The sequence below is a fragment of the Orcinus orca genome, chromosome 19 (genome assembly GCF_937001465.1).
Source record: "Orcinus orca chromosome 19, mOrcOrc1.1, whole genome shotgun sequence".
NCBI classification, from domain to species: domain Eukaryota; kingdom Metazoa; phylum Chordata; class Mammalia; order Artiodactyla; family Delphinidae; genus Orcinus; species Orcinus orca.
Window position 1 is genome coordinate 11,160,908 of NC_064577.1, and position 11,161 is coordinate 11,172,068.

The 11,161-nt window shown below is 56.8% G+C and overlaps 2 protein-coding genes across 7 annotated transcripts; one reads left to right on the top strand and one right to left on the bottom strand.

The window, feature by feature from the left end:
- Nucleotides 1-601: 601 nt before the first annotated feature.
- Nucleotides 602-7,766, bottom strand: ENO3 (enolase 3). Of its 6 annotated transcripts, none has more exons than XM_033423119.2 (12): nucleotides 7,110-7,766; nucleotides 4,715-4,801; nucleotides 4,374-4,469; nucleotides 4,165-4,223; nucleotides 3,924-3,993; nucleotides 3,393-3,526; nucleotides 2,285-2,507; nucleotides 1,996-2,193; nucleotides 1,593-1,794; nucleotides 1,058-1,166; nucleotides 840-898; nucleotides 602-753 (listed from the first exon to the last, which is right to left on the bottom strand). In XM_033423119.2, exons 2-12 carry the CDS (start codon nucleotides 4,797-4,799, stop codon nucleotides 684-686), a joined length of 1,305 nt encoding a protein of 434 aa, XP_033279010.1. In that variant the 5' UTR covers nucleotides 4,800-4,801; nucleotides 7,110-7,766; the 3' UTR covers nucleotides 602-683. The 6 variants fall into 6 exon arrangements, with proteins under 6 accessions (XP_033279010.1, XP_049558029.1, XP_033279011.1 ...); XM_049702072.1 differs by lacking the exon at nucleotides 7,110-7,766 and adding an exon at nucleotides 6,661-6,678; XM_033423120.2 differs by lacking the exon at nucleotides 7,110-7,766 and adding an exon at nucleotides 6,647-6,664.
- A 383-nt stretch (nucleotides 7,767-8,149) lies between these two features.
- Nucleotides 8,150-11,087, top strand: PFN1 (profilin 1). Its single transcript, XM_004266989.3, has 3 exons — nucleotides 8,150-8,475; nucleotides 9,945-10,137; nucleotides 10,760-11,087. Exons 1-3 carry the CDS (start codon nucleotides 8,344-8,346, stop codon nucleotides 10,855-10,857), a joined length of 423 nt encoding a protein of 140 aa, XP_004267037.1. The 5' UTR covers nucleotides 8,150-8,343; the 3' UTR covers nucleotides 10,858-11,087.
- The last annotated feature ends 74 nt before the right edge of the window (nucleotides 11,088-11,161 follow it).

Below are 11,161 nucleotides of genomic sequence, written 5' to 3' on the forward strand. Positions count from 1 at the left end.
GTTACCTTGGTTAAAGTATTTTACCTTTTCGTGCCTCAGTTTCCTCACCAGTAAAATGGGGATAATAATGGTAACTATCTGATAGGACTGTTTCAAAGATTACATAGGCCGGTGTATGTCAAATATTTAGAATAGTTTTACATCCTCCAAGCTCCATGGAAATGGTAGCTGCTCTGGTTACACTCTCATCCTCACCAAGCTCTTCGATTTCATAAGGATGAGCACTCAGACTTAACACTGCAGTGCCCTCTGCAGACTTCAACTTATGGGCAGGTCTGATCCAGCTTCCCCCTCATGGTGATGTCAGGCCTTGGACCCCCACCCTGCTCCCCTTCTCTGGAGCTGGTTCAGTGTTCTGTCAGTTCCTCTTCAGCTGCATTTCACATAATACACCTGCTTCCCCCAGCCTCCTTCCATATTGTGAGCTTTGTGGTTCTAGATCCAGCCCAACTTTCTCTCTGGCCAGTCCCTCACTTCCTCCTTGTCCCAGCAGGTTCCATGTCCGTTTTCCCTTTCTGCCCCTACTTCTTCACCTCCTGTCTCATCCAGCCCAGAGACCAGCGTCTCCTCCCTCCCTCCCACAAACGAGCAGGCCACTGCCTTGGTTGGCACCAGTGTTTATTTCAGGAGGAAGGGCTTGAAGGCCTAGATCTGTCCCGTGGAATCCTGGGGCCTCCAGCTTCTCACTTGGCCTTTGGGTTACGGAACTTGTGTCCAGCAAAAACAGCCTTGTCCCCGAGAGCCTCCTCAATCCTGGAAGGCAGACAAAGTCAGGGCTGTGATATTCCAACCCAAGAGCCCTCAGCTCCTTACACCCAGGCCTACTGCACCCACTGTACCTCATGAGCTGATTGTATTTGGCCAGACGCTCTGAGCGGCAGGGGGCACCAGTCTTGATCTGAAGAGGGAAGAGGAATTCCAGGAGTTGCGTGAGACCAGGGACGAGGGATTGGGCCTGGCCCTGAGGGAGCAGCCTGTGGTGGCATGCAACTCCAGGGCAGGAGGCCAGGGATCCCAAGAAAACTCAGTCAGTCGGCAGAGGGGGGGCCACGAGTACCTGTCCTGTGCAGAGCCCAACCACGAGGTCAGCGATGAACGTGTCCTCGGTTTCCCCGGAGCGGTGGCTCACCATCACCCCCCAGCCGTTAGACTGAGCCAGTTTGCAGCTAGGTGGAGAGGACACTCAATAAGGTCCGGTGGGACCTCCTCAGTGGGAAAGCCAGGCGCTAGGTGGGGCTTTTCCCTTCTGTTTTGGGGAGTGGGAGATTTGAGGGGAGGGTGATGACTAAGTTCTTTGGGAAGCAGGAGAGAAGGGGAGATTCTTGATCTTGAATTTGGGCTCCTGGATGCTGGTGGGAAGAAGCAGAATCTGGGAGACAGGGATGGCATAGGGTCGGGGTGGGGATGAGGCATGGCAAGGCAACAATGGCAAAGCTCTTGGGGTGAGGTCAAGAGTTAAAGCCTTGAGGTCGAAAGCGTGGGGTGGGTCAGGAGCCAAGGGGAAGTCAGACTTGGAGTTAGTGGGCAATACTGTAGCTGGACTGGGTATGGGTGGAGGGAGGCCATGACGCCCCAGGGCCAGAGGCACTCACGCCTGGATGGATTCGGTCACTGAGCCGATCTGGTTGACCTTCAGCAGCAGGCAGTTGCAGGCCTTCTTCTCAATGGCCTGGCTAATCCTCTTGGGGTTGGTGACTGTGAGGTCATCCCCCACGATCTGGATGTTGACCCCCGAGAGGAATGAGGTCCAGGTAGCCCAGTCATCCTGGTCAAAAGGGTCCTCGATGGAGACCACTGGTGGGAAAGGGGAGCAGATTCAGGTTAAAGGTCAGAAGGGCCTCACAGAGGAGTGACAGGTCAGAAGAGTTTGGGTGGAGATTGCAATGGCGCTAAGGATCGGAAAGACTGAGTTGGTGGCAGTGGAGATGCCAAAGCCAGTGTGTAGGGCAGCTGCTGGAGACTCAAGCAGGAGCGATGGAACACCCAGGGTCTCACCAGGATAGTTCTTGATGAAGCTCTTATACAGCTCCCCCAGGTTCTCCCCAGTGATGTGCCGTGCGGGGTCATCAGGTGACTTGAAGTCAAGATCATACTTTCCGTGGCGATAGAACTCAGACGCCGCCACATCCATGCCAATCACCACCTTGTCGGGGTAACCAGCTGCCTGGATGGCGGTCTTCAGCAGCTCCAGGGCTGGGGGAGGGAAAGAGAGGACCTGAGGCTCCGGTGCACCCCGTCTCCATGGGAACCCAGGGGTTCTGCCCCTCCGAGTGCTCACACTGACCTTCATTGTTCTCCAGGATGTTGGGTGCAAAGCCGCCCTCATCACCCACATTGGTGGCGTCCTTCCCATACTTGGCCTTGATGACCCCCTTGAGGTGGTGGTAGACCTCGGCACCGATGCGCATGGCTTCCCTGAAGGATCGGGCTCCCACGGGCAGGATCATGAACTCCTGCATGGCCAGCTTGTTTCCAGCATGGGAGCCCCCGTTGATCACATTGAAGGCCTGAGATGGGGAGAGGGTGCTTAGACCTGGGCATCGATGTGGAATCTTGGATCCCCTACTTACTGAATGGTCTAGGATGAATAATTTTACTCCTCAGAGACTCCTTCCTCATTTCCATAACATGGGGACACCACCTGCTTACCTGCAGGATCTTATGTGTTAAATTAGAGCGACTGGATGTAAAGTTCTTCGCCTGTGCCTGGTGTGGCAGCTAACACTGGTATGGCATATGGCACTTATTACAGGCCAGGCACTGCTCTAAGTGCTTTACGTATATTTTATTGGCTCATAACTACCCTGTAACTAGGTACAATTTATTATCCCTCACTTTACAGCTAAGGAAACTGAGGCACAGAGAGATTAAATAAACTTGCCTAAAATCACACAACTAGTAAAGGGACAAAACCAGCATTCGAACCCAGCAGCTTGTCTCCAGAGCTCAGGCTCTTATACAATCTAGCCAGTAAGTAACAATAAATGGTAACATTATTATTGCAATGAAATTCAAAGGATTTCCATAAACAGCAAATTTGGTTTGATAAGTATTAAAGAAGATACAAAAATAAAATGCCAAGATCTTTGCCATGAAGAAGCTCTCGATCTGATTTGGGGTTGGGGCACAGGGCAGAATGAGAAATTGGAGTTACTGAGCCTGGGATTGGAATGTGAAGGAACCCGGTTACATCAAGGGAAAGAGGCAGAGAGAGGTTAAAGGGAAGGTTTGGATTGTGGGAAAGGGGGAGGGCTGGACCGCAGCAGGAGAGGTTCCATTTCAGAAAACCATTTCTTTGGAGCTGGGTCTGAAAGGTGGACTTTCCAGGGGCTGCTTATGCCCTCCCTGCTGGGTGGGGTCACCGTGGGATGCGGCGGGGCAGCTGCACTCACAGGGACCGGGAGGATCAGGTCTGGGTTCCCGGCGAGATCTGCAATGTGTCGGTAGAGTGGGACCCCCTTCTCAGCTGCTCCGGCCTTGCACACGGCCAGGGACACACCCAGGATGGCATTGGCCCCAAACTTGGCTGGAGGAAGCAAGTACAAAGAAAGTGTGAGAGCGCCTCACACAGGGTTTAGGGTCAGCTCCTAGAACATCCCTTCTGGTCACCCCAGAAAGAATCCAGAACTCCAAACCACTGGGCACTGAGTTTGTTAACAGATCTCTCCCCAACAGCCTGAGGTGCTCTGGGAACACCCAGCCCAGGGGAATGTGTCGGCTTCACGGCTGTGTCCACAGCCTGGCCCAAGCCTCGCACAGGGCAGGCATCAGGAAATGCCTGTGTGATGAATACAAATCCAGCCAGTTACGGTGTGCCCCAAAATGCGAGACACAGAAATAATCCTAACCAGACCTCAGTCCGCGGTCTCTCCCCCGCCCCTCCCACAGCCCATCCCGTCCCCTGTCCCTAACCCTTCACTCACACTTATTCTCTGTCCCATCCAGCTCAATCATAAATTTGTCAACTTTTTCTTGATCCACCACGCTTAGTTTCTGGAAGGGCAGGTTTGAGGAGGGAAGAACAGAGGTTAGATTTCTCAGGAGTCAGGGCATGTGCTGGAGGAAAAAGAAGTGCAGGTATTTGGGGCAGATGGGATGGTTGGCCAAGCCTGAGCTGCTTGGGACCAGGTAGCAGGTGAGGGGGAGAGAGGGTCCTCCACTTGCCTTTTCCAGCAGTGCGGGGCCTAGAGTCTTATTGATGTGTTCCACGGCCTTCAGGACCCCTAGAGGCCGAAGCAGGGGGTTCAGATCTTCTATTCAATTAGGTATCTTCCCATGGCCCCCAGCTCCTCAAGAGCTTTGGGTTCCCGTCCTCTACCCTGTGCAGACATCGCATACCACGTCCTGAAACCACCCCCTTGGTCTTTCCTCACCTTTCCCCAGGTAGCGAGATTTGTCTCCATCTCTTAGTTCCAGAGCTTCATAGATACCTGTGGAAGCTCCACTGGGCACAGCTGCTCGGAATCGGCCTGAGGTGGGAGGAATCGGAAGATCACAGAGAGTCAGTCTCATTCACCCCGCCAAAGGACAGATTGTCTCCTCTCTGAGCCCAGGGGCAGGAGGCAGTGTAGAGAGACTCGTGCTGCTCCCTGCTGGGGAGCAGGCTGGGAGAGGGTATCCCAGAGAAAGGAGTGGATGTGGCATAGAGTTGGGGGGCAAAGGCAGATGGAGTTGGGGTCTTCCCAGGTAAACCCATTCAATGGGCCTGTGTTACCCTTGGCCGTGTGCAGGTCCACCTCCACTGTGGGGTTGCCCCTGGAGTCCAGGATTTCTCGGGCAAAGATTTTCTGCATGGCCATGGCTGCAGGGCGAGAGGTGTGAGTGAGTGCGGACCGTTGACCCCTTAAGAAACCCGAAATCCCTTGCCCTTTAAGAGTCTTCCCGCCCCAAGAAGGCAGGTGCTGGAGCTAAAAATATCCCACAAAAAGGTCACAGACCAAAGTGGCAGGCGCAGCCCCTCCCCCACTCAGAACAGCTCCCATTCCACTCTCCCGTCTTAAGAATCTGGAGGCCTCTCTTAAAACTCCACTACTTGCTCAACCCCACCTCCTGCAAAGCTGCACTTCTGCCTTCTCCCTCCACCCTCTGGCCAAGTACTCTGTTCTCCACGGATTCCTAGCCCTCGGATGCTCTCCTGTTAGTCTACCTCATTTTCCTGCTCCTCAGCCTTCTCCAAATCCTCAGGGGCCCCAGATTCCCCCACCTGGCTCCAACTGTAACCACGCTTCTCCATCGTCTCTGCCTGCCTCTCTTCACAGTCTCGTTTGTTTCCCTGTCCTTGGGCACCCCCATCCTGCTTGCTCCAACCCCTCCAGGCTTCTCAAGCACCCCCAGTCCCAGAAGGAAAAGAATGCTGACATTTCCCCCCCTTCTCCAAGCGGCACCACCCTCACCTTTTACCACCCCTATACCCCGGGACTGAAAGATTCACCAGACCTGGGATTTCTTCGCTGGGCTCCTGAGTCTAGGTGGCAGCTGGGACAGTGTCAGCTCACCCCCTCTCAGGCTGGGCATTTATCCTCCAGCCACCCTGTACCCCAGCCAGCCCCGCCTCTCACCCTCTCCATCTTCCCCCTCCAGCCCAGCTGGCAGCCAAGTGCCCACTATAGCCTAAAACAGAAGCCTTTGGCCCTAGACACCTGCCCCCTTCCCAAAAGATAAATGACTACCCCCTCCTTTCTGTTCCCCAATAAAAGTCCTTATTTTTAATTCCACTCCTGGGTAGAAACAGGGGAGGGGCTTCAGAGTGGGGGGGGTTCTCCTCTCCCCAGGATTATATTCCTCTTCTGCAAAGGTTAAAGAGGAACTAGTGCCCTTTAGGAAAGGCCAGGGGTAACCTGAGTCCTGCAGGACTGGGGAGGGGGCCTGGAAGAGGGGCTGCAGGAACGACATCCACACGTGCACAGCTCACTTGGAGGGCGGGGGGCTGCCTCTGTCCTCAATGGGGGTAGGGGCAGGGGGTTCTGGGCAAGCTCTGAGCTCTAAAATTGAACTCCCCACTCAGAAGGTGAGAGAGTCTCACCTCTCAGGGTCCCCATTGCGGCATCCCTCGGCTCCACCCCACCCTACCCTCTCTCGGCCAGCAAGGGCAGTGGGGGAAGGGACAGGCTGACGAATTTAGACAGGCCCTCAGAGTTGGCGCGGCGCCCTACTGATAGCGCTAGGACAGCACTTATCGCCCTGCGTGGAGAGTCAGGAGCCCTTTCCCCACCGACCGCGGGCGCTTCAGGTCGTGATCCCAGCCCATCAGTGAACGATGCTGAATCAAAAGTGAAAAAAATGAATGGACGAGAGGAGGGGGTGGCCCTTTCCGAGCGTCTGACCGCCGGGGGCCAGTCAGGTGGTCGGCTAGCAGCATTGAAGGGAAATGGGTCTCTGCACTCGGTGACTCTCTCCGCCTCGGCGGGCCTGGCGGGAGTGAGGTCTGCCCCGACTTTGGCTGCAGCCCTTGCCGGGAGCTGAGGGTACGCCCGGGCTCCGGCCGGCCGGCCGGCGAACGACTGTCATCGGCTTCCCTGCTCGTCGCCCCCGACTCGGAAGACCTTCCCGCCGGCGCCGCCCCGGCGCCCAGTGACTCAGCCCCGGGCTCTCTCCCGAGCTCCCCTCCCCGCCCTGCCTGCCCCACGGTGTGTCTCCCAGCCCCCACCTCAGGATCCCTACCCCCGGTCTTCCATTTCGCCCTCCCCCCCCTTATCTCTGGCCGCTCCCTCTCCGGAGATTTCCACCCTGGGGAAGGGGGTGCGGCAGGCCAAGGGTCAGGAGACGGCGGCGGGGGGGGGGGGAGCGCCGCCACGTGCCCGCATGAGGCCCCGCCCGAGCCGCCCAGTGACTCAGCCACCGCGGCTGTCGAGGAACACGGGTTCGGGGAGCGTGGATGCCCCTGGGGTTCGGAGTGGCCGCGAGGGCACCACGTCCGCTGGCGAGGACCCGAGAGGAGCAGAGCCCCTTCCCGCCCGGGAGGCGCCCCTCCCCCGAGGGACCGGAAGTGGCCAAGCCCCTCAGCTGCCCGGGCGGGCAGCAAGGGCTAGTTCACCTAAGCAGGCCGCCGGGTCCTGCCCCACCCTCTTCCCGGTGGGCGGTGAGTGAACTAATCGCACAAAAGTTCTTACCATAAGTTTTACTGAAAAAGGAGAAAAAACTTAACGGGCCAACGTAGAAGGGACTTTCCCCTTCTTGAAAAAGTTGCAATCTTGAAACCGCTTAGTATTCTTCCGCCTTGAAAAATAAGCCCGCCCGTCTCGCCCCACGGTCGCTCCGTGACCTCTGCAGAGACGGGCCAAGGGGCACGGCCGGTGACCCAAACTGCTGACCGGGGGACGGGCGGAGCTGTGACGTGGGGGTGAGGCCTGAGGCTGGAGTTGATCCAGCGCGAGGGATAATCCCCTGGAGTCGAGGTGGGCTCCAGCCAGTGCCACTTGTGCCGACCGGGTAGATGCTGGGGACAGAAGTGTCCCTGGTGGATGCCTTCAACTCTGAAAACGGCCGGGGTATTTTGCCAAATTTCCCTTTACTCCCTTATTTCTTGAATAAATAAAATCAAGGGGGGGGGCAGAAGCGGTAATGCGCACGCCTCGCCCCCGCCCCTTCCGCCCGGCGGGAGACACGTCCCCGGCCGGCCTTCCTTCGCAGGGGGTCCAAATCCGTCCCGCCCGGTGCGCCCGGGCGTGCGCCCGCGAAGCCAGCCGCCAACCCTAACCGCGCCACGCGCTTTCCCTCCCGGCCCGGGCGCAGGCGCGGGCGCAGGCGCCGCCGCCGCCGCCGCCCGCCGTTCCTTTCCCCCAACACCCCCCCCACGGCAGAGGTGGGGGAAGGGGGAGTCAATCCGTTTAACCCTGAGTTACCCGAACCCTCTTTAATTTGCTAAATTTGAAGTTTGCTAATGCTTTCTCTTTTCACTTTCCTTCCTCCCTCTGGCTCACTCCCTTTCCGTACACCGAAGTCTGACTGATATTCTATGCGAAGTGGAGGGAGCCCTAACCCTAACCCACCCCCGTTCCCCCATCCTTTTTGCGTCGCTTTCCATCGAACTCTGCAAATTTTGCAGTAGGGGGAGGGATTTTTAAAATTGCACTTGCAAAGTTCGCTATCTGGGCAGGCGAGGAGAGGGAGGGAGGGAATGGGGAGCAGGCCCCGCCCCCACCGCCCTTTGCAAATAAAAATCTAGGGGGGTGGGGAGGAGCAGGAAGTGGCGGTGCGAGGGCTGATGCACTGCTAGCAGAGCCGCGGTCCGGACAGCATCGCGTGCCCCAAGCTCTCCGCCTTCCCCCGCCCGCCAGCCCGAGGCAGCCCGAGCCCAGCCCGTGGCCCCAGCAGCAGCCCCGAGAGCACCCCAGTAGCAGCGCCATGGCCGGCTGGAACGCCTACATCGAAAACCTCATGGCGGACGGGGTGTGTCAGGACGCGGCCATCGTGGGCTATAAGGACTCGCCCTCCGTCTGGGCCGCCGTCCCCGGGAAGACCTTCGTCAACATCACGGTACTGCGAGGCCTGCGCGGAGACTGGCCGGGCTTGCACCCTGAGGGAGGGACTTGGGTAGTGGCGGGCGCGGTCTGGGGAGGGCAGCGAAAGGCCGTGACCCAGTCCTTGCCCTGGAGGTGGCGCGAATGGCGGCTGCACGTGAGCGGGTCCCTCCGTGGCCTCCTGAGTCCTACGCCCCGGGCGGCGGCGCCCAGCCAGCCCGCCGCTCCGCTTTCCGCGACGGGGCGTTACATCCGGGACACAGGGCGGGGAGGGGCGCACCGCCCGGTGCGGCGGCCCACTTCCGCCTCCTCCAGGGTGGGTCGGGCACGCACCGCAATTTCCGCTCGGGACTGTGATTGAGAAGGGACTTGGGGACCCCTGGACCCCCTAGCTCTACTTCCGGCCGCCAGCTCGCGCCCCCTCCACCATTGTTCCTCCTTCTGGGGGAGGGAGCCCCAGTCGCATGGCCTGGGTCCCATGCCCGTCCTCCGTGAGCTCCCTGCCCCTCCCAACTCCGTAAGAGAGGGCTAGGCCGCCACACGACCTCCCCCCACCCCAAGTCGGCACGTTGGACTCAACATGCCTGTGAGGCCAGCCCCGGAAGTCCCCTCGCCCTCCTTTCCCGCCATCCGGCGGGGCCTGGAGCAGGGGAACTTTGTGAGAAGTTCTAGGACAGTATATAAGTGAAGCAATAAGGGACGACTACTGCTGTCCTCATCACCACCTCCTCTGTCCACACTGCCCGGAAGTGGGGAGGGGGAGCGGAAGTTCGAAATGGGGGGGAAGGGGATTTCCGGGCGGGAGGGGACCGGATGTGGGGATTTGGGGTGTTAAGGGGGAGGGGGAGATACGTTCCCTGGGGTATCTAGACCCGCGGGCTGGCTTGCCGGGTCTAGTCCCAGGGCCCCTCCAAAAGTTTTTCAACTTTCCCGGAAAGCCCCCAGGCATCTGCTTCCTCATCTTAGAGCATAAATACCTGGATCTAAACTCTAGGTTACTTGGAGACCCAGGCGTCCGGGCCCCTAACAACTCCTGCAGAACCTTTGACCAAATAAGGGCAAAGTTGCTTCGCCTGCTTTGCCCGCCCCCTCCCTTTCCCTCTTCGCTTCTGCTTTTCCTGAAGGAGTTCTGAGCATCCAAAGGCTCCCCACTCCATTCCACTTCATTCTCTTAACTGCTTTTTGGCCCCCTTTATTTCCCGGGTTTGCTTTCCTTATTAAACAACATCTAAGCCTTCAGAGGAATATGTTGTCCCTTCTTATTACCGTTCTCTAGGTTTGAAGATCATGATATTTTTGTGTACTAACTTCCAACAGTCCTGAGTCTCTCAAATTTCACGGATGTGTACAAAGCACATAACATACACATCTCCCCCCAAGGGGGTTTAGCTTCCCGGAGAAATGGAAGGCAGGTGGGTCCTTGGAGAAGAAGGTGGGAACCTTGGTGTACTGACTAACTTGATGGGTGCTTGATTCCCCTTCCAGCCAGCTGAGGTTGGTACCCTGGTTGGCAAAGACCGGTCAAGTTTTTTCGTGAATGGGCTAACGCTTGGGGGCCAGAAATGTTCTGTGATCCGGGACTCACTGATGCAGGAAGGGGAATTTACCATGGATCTTCGTACCAAGAGCACCTCCGGAGCCCCCACCTTCAATATCACTGTCACCCTGACTACCAAGAGTGAGTTTGAGTCTTACCCTTTCTCTAGCTCCAAAATCTCTAATATACTTCCATCTATTAATTTTTTGGGTTCTTCTGTGTGGATCACCCAGTATGAAGGGACCAGACCAGGTTTCTACTCCCAGCCTGCTGGATGCTGGGACATTGGATTGTCCCTTCAGTTCTCAGTTCCTCATCTTACAATGTAAAGAAGTTGAACTGTATTACCTCTTAAGTTCCTTCTTGCCTTGAGCCTTTTCACATGAGAAACTTCTTATTTTCTTGGAGGAGGTAGGCTGTTAGTCATAAGCCAGCACTTAGCTCTTGTGTTTTGAGCTCTTTTCTTAAAACTTGGAGGTGGCAGGCTCATCCACAGCCGTTTCTAGCCTGAACACAGGAGTCAACACATTGTCCACAAGCCTTTGACCCCTAAATTTTACTGTGTTCCTTTCCAGCCTTTAAGCTTGATTTTCCTCTTTTGAAAAGCCCTATTGTTTCAGGGTGACTGACAGCCTGCCTGTGTGTGGGGGGGTTGGGAGAGATGAGGTTGGGTTACAGCCCCCAGGGCTGGACAGCTGCTGAACAGCTGGCCGGGGGTGGGATTGTGACACCTGGGTCCTAGCCTCCTTTCTCTTTCCTCCAGCGCTAGTCCTGCTGATGGGCAAAGAAGGTATCCACGGTGGTACGATCAACAAGAAATGTCATGAAATGGCCTCCCACCTGCGGCGTTCCCAGTACTGACCTCGTCTGTCACTCCCCACTGCTTTTGCACCCCTCTCCTTCCCACACACACATACACCATTTTTATTTTTTGGGCCATTACCCCACACCCCTTATTGCTGCCAAAACCACATGGGCTGGGGGCCTGGGCTGGATGGACAGACACCCTTCCCCCAACCCATACCCCTCCTGTGTGTGGTTGGAAAACTTTTTTGGTTTTTTTTCCTGAATAAAAAAGATTATACTGAAAAGGTGCTGTGTGGTTTTAGCCTGGGTGTCAGGATGGAGGACAGCCACTGTGATCTGCTTCCATCCTGGCTTGGGG

Bases quoted from the DNA above. Each gene is read 5' to 3' on its own strand.
- ENO3 (XM_033423119.2), bottom strand. From the start codon at position 4,799: ATGGCCATGCAGAAAATCTTTGCCCGAGAAATCCTGGACTCCAGGGGC. The intron at 1,795-1,995 runs GTGAGACCCTGG...CTTTCCCACCAG, and splicing joins CTTCATCAAGAACTATCCTG to TGGTCTCCATCGAGGACCCT. The intron at 1,167-1,592 runs GTGAGTGCCTCT...CTCTCCACCTAG, and splicing joins GTGACCGAATCCATCCAGGC to CTGCAAACTGGCTCAGTCTA.
- PFN1 (XM_004266989.3), top strand. From the start codon at position 8,344: ATGGCCGGCTGGAACGCCTACATCGAAAACCTCATGGCGGACGGGGTG. The intron at 8,476-9,944 runs GTACTGCGAGGC...TTCCCCTTCCAG, and splicing joins AGACCTTCGTCAACATCACG to CCAGCTGAGGTTGGTACCCT. The intron at 10,138-10,759 runs GTGAGTTTGAGT...TCTTTCCTCCAG, and splicing joins TGTCACCCTGACTACCAAGA to CGCTAGTCCTGCTGATGGGC.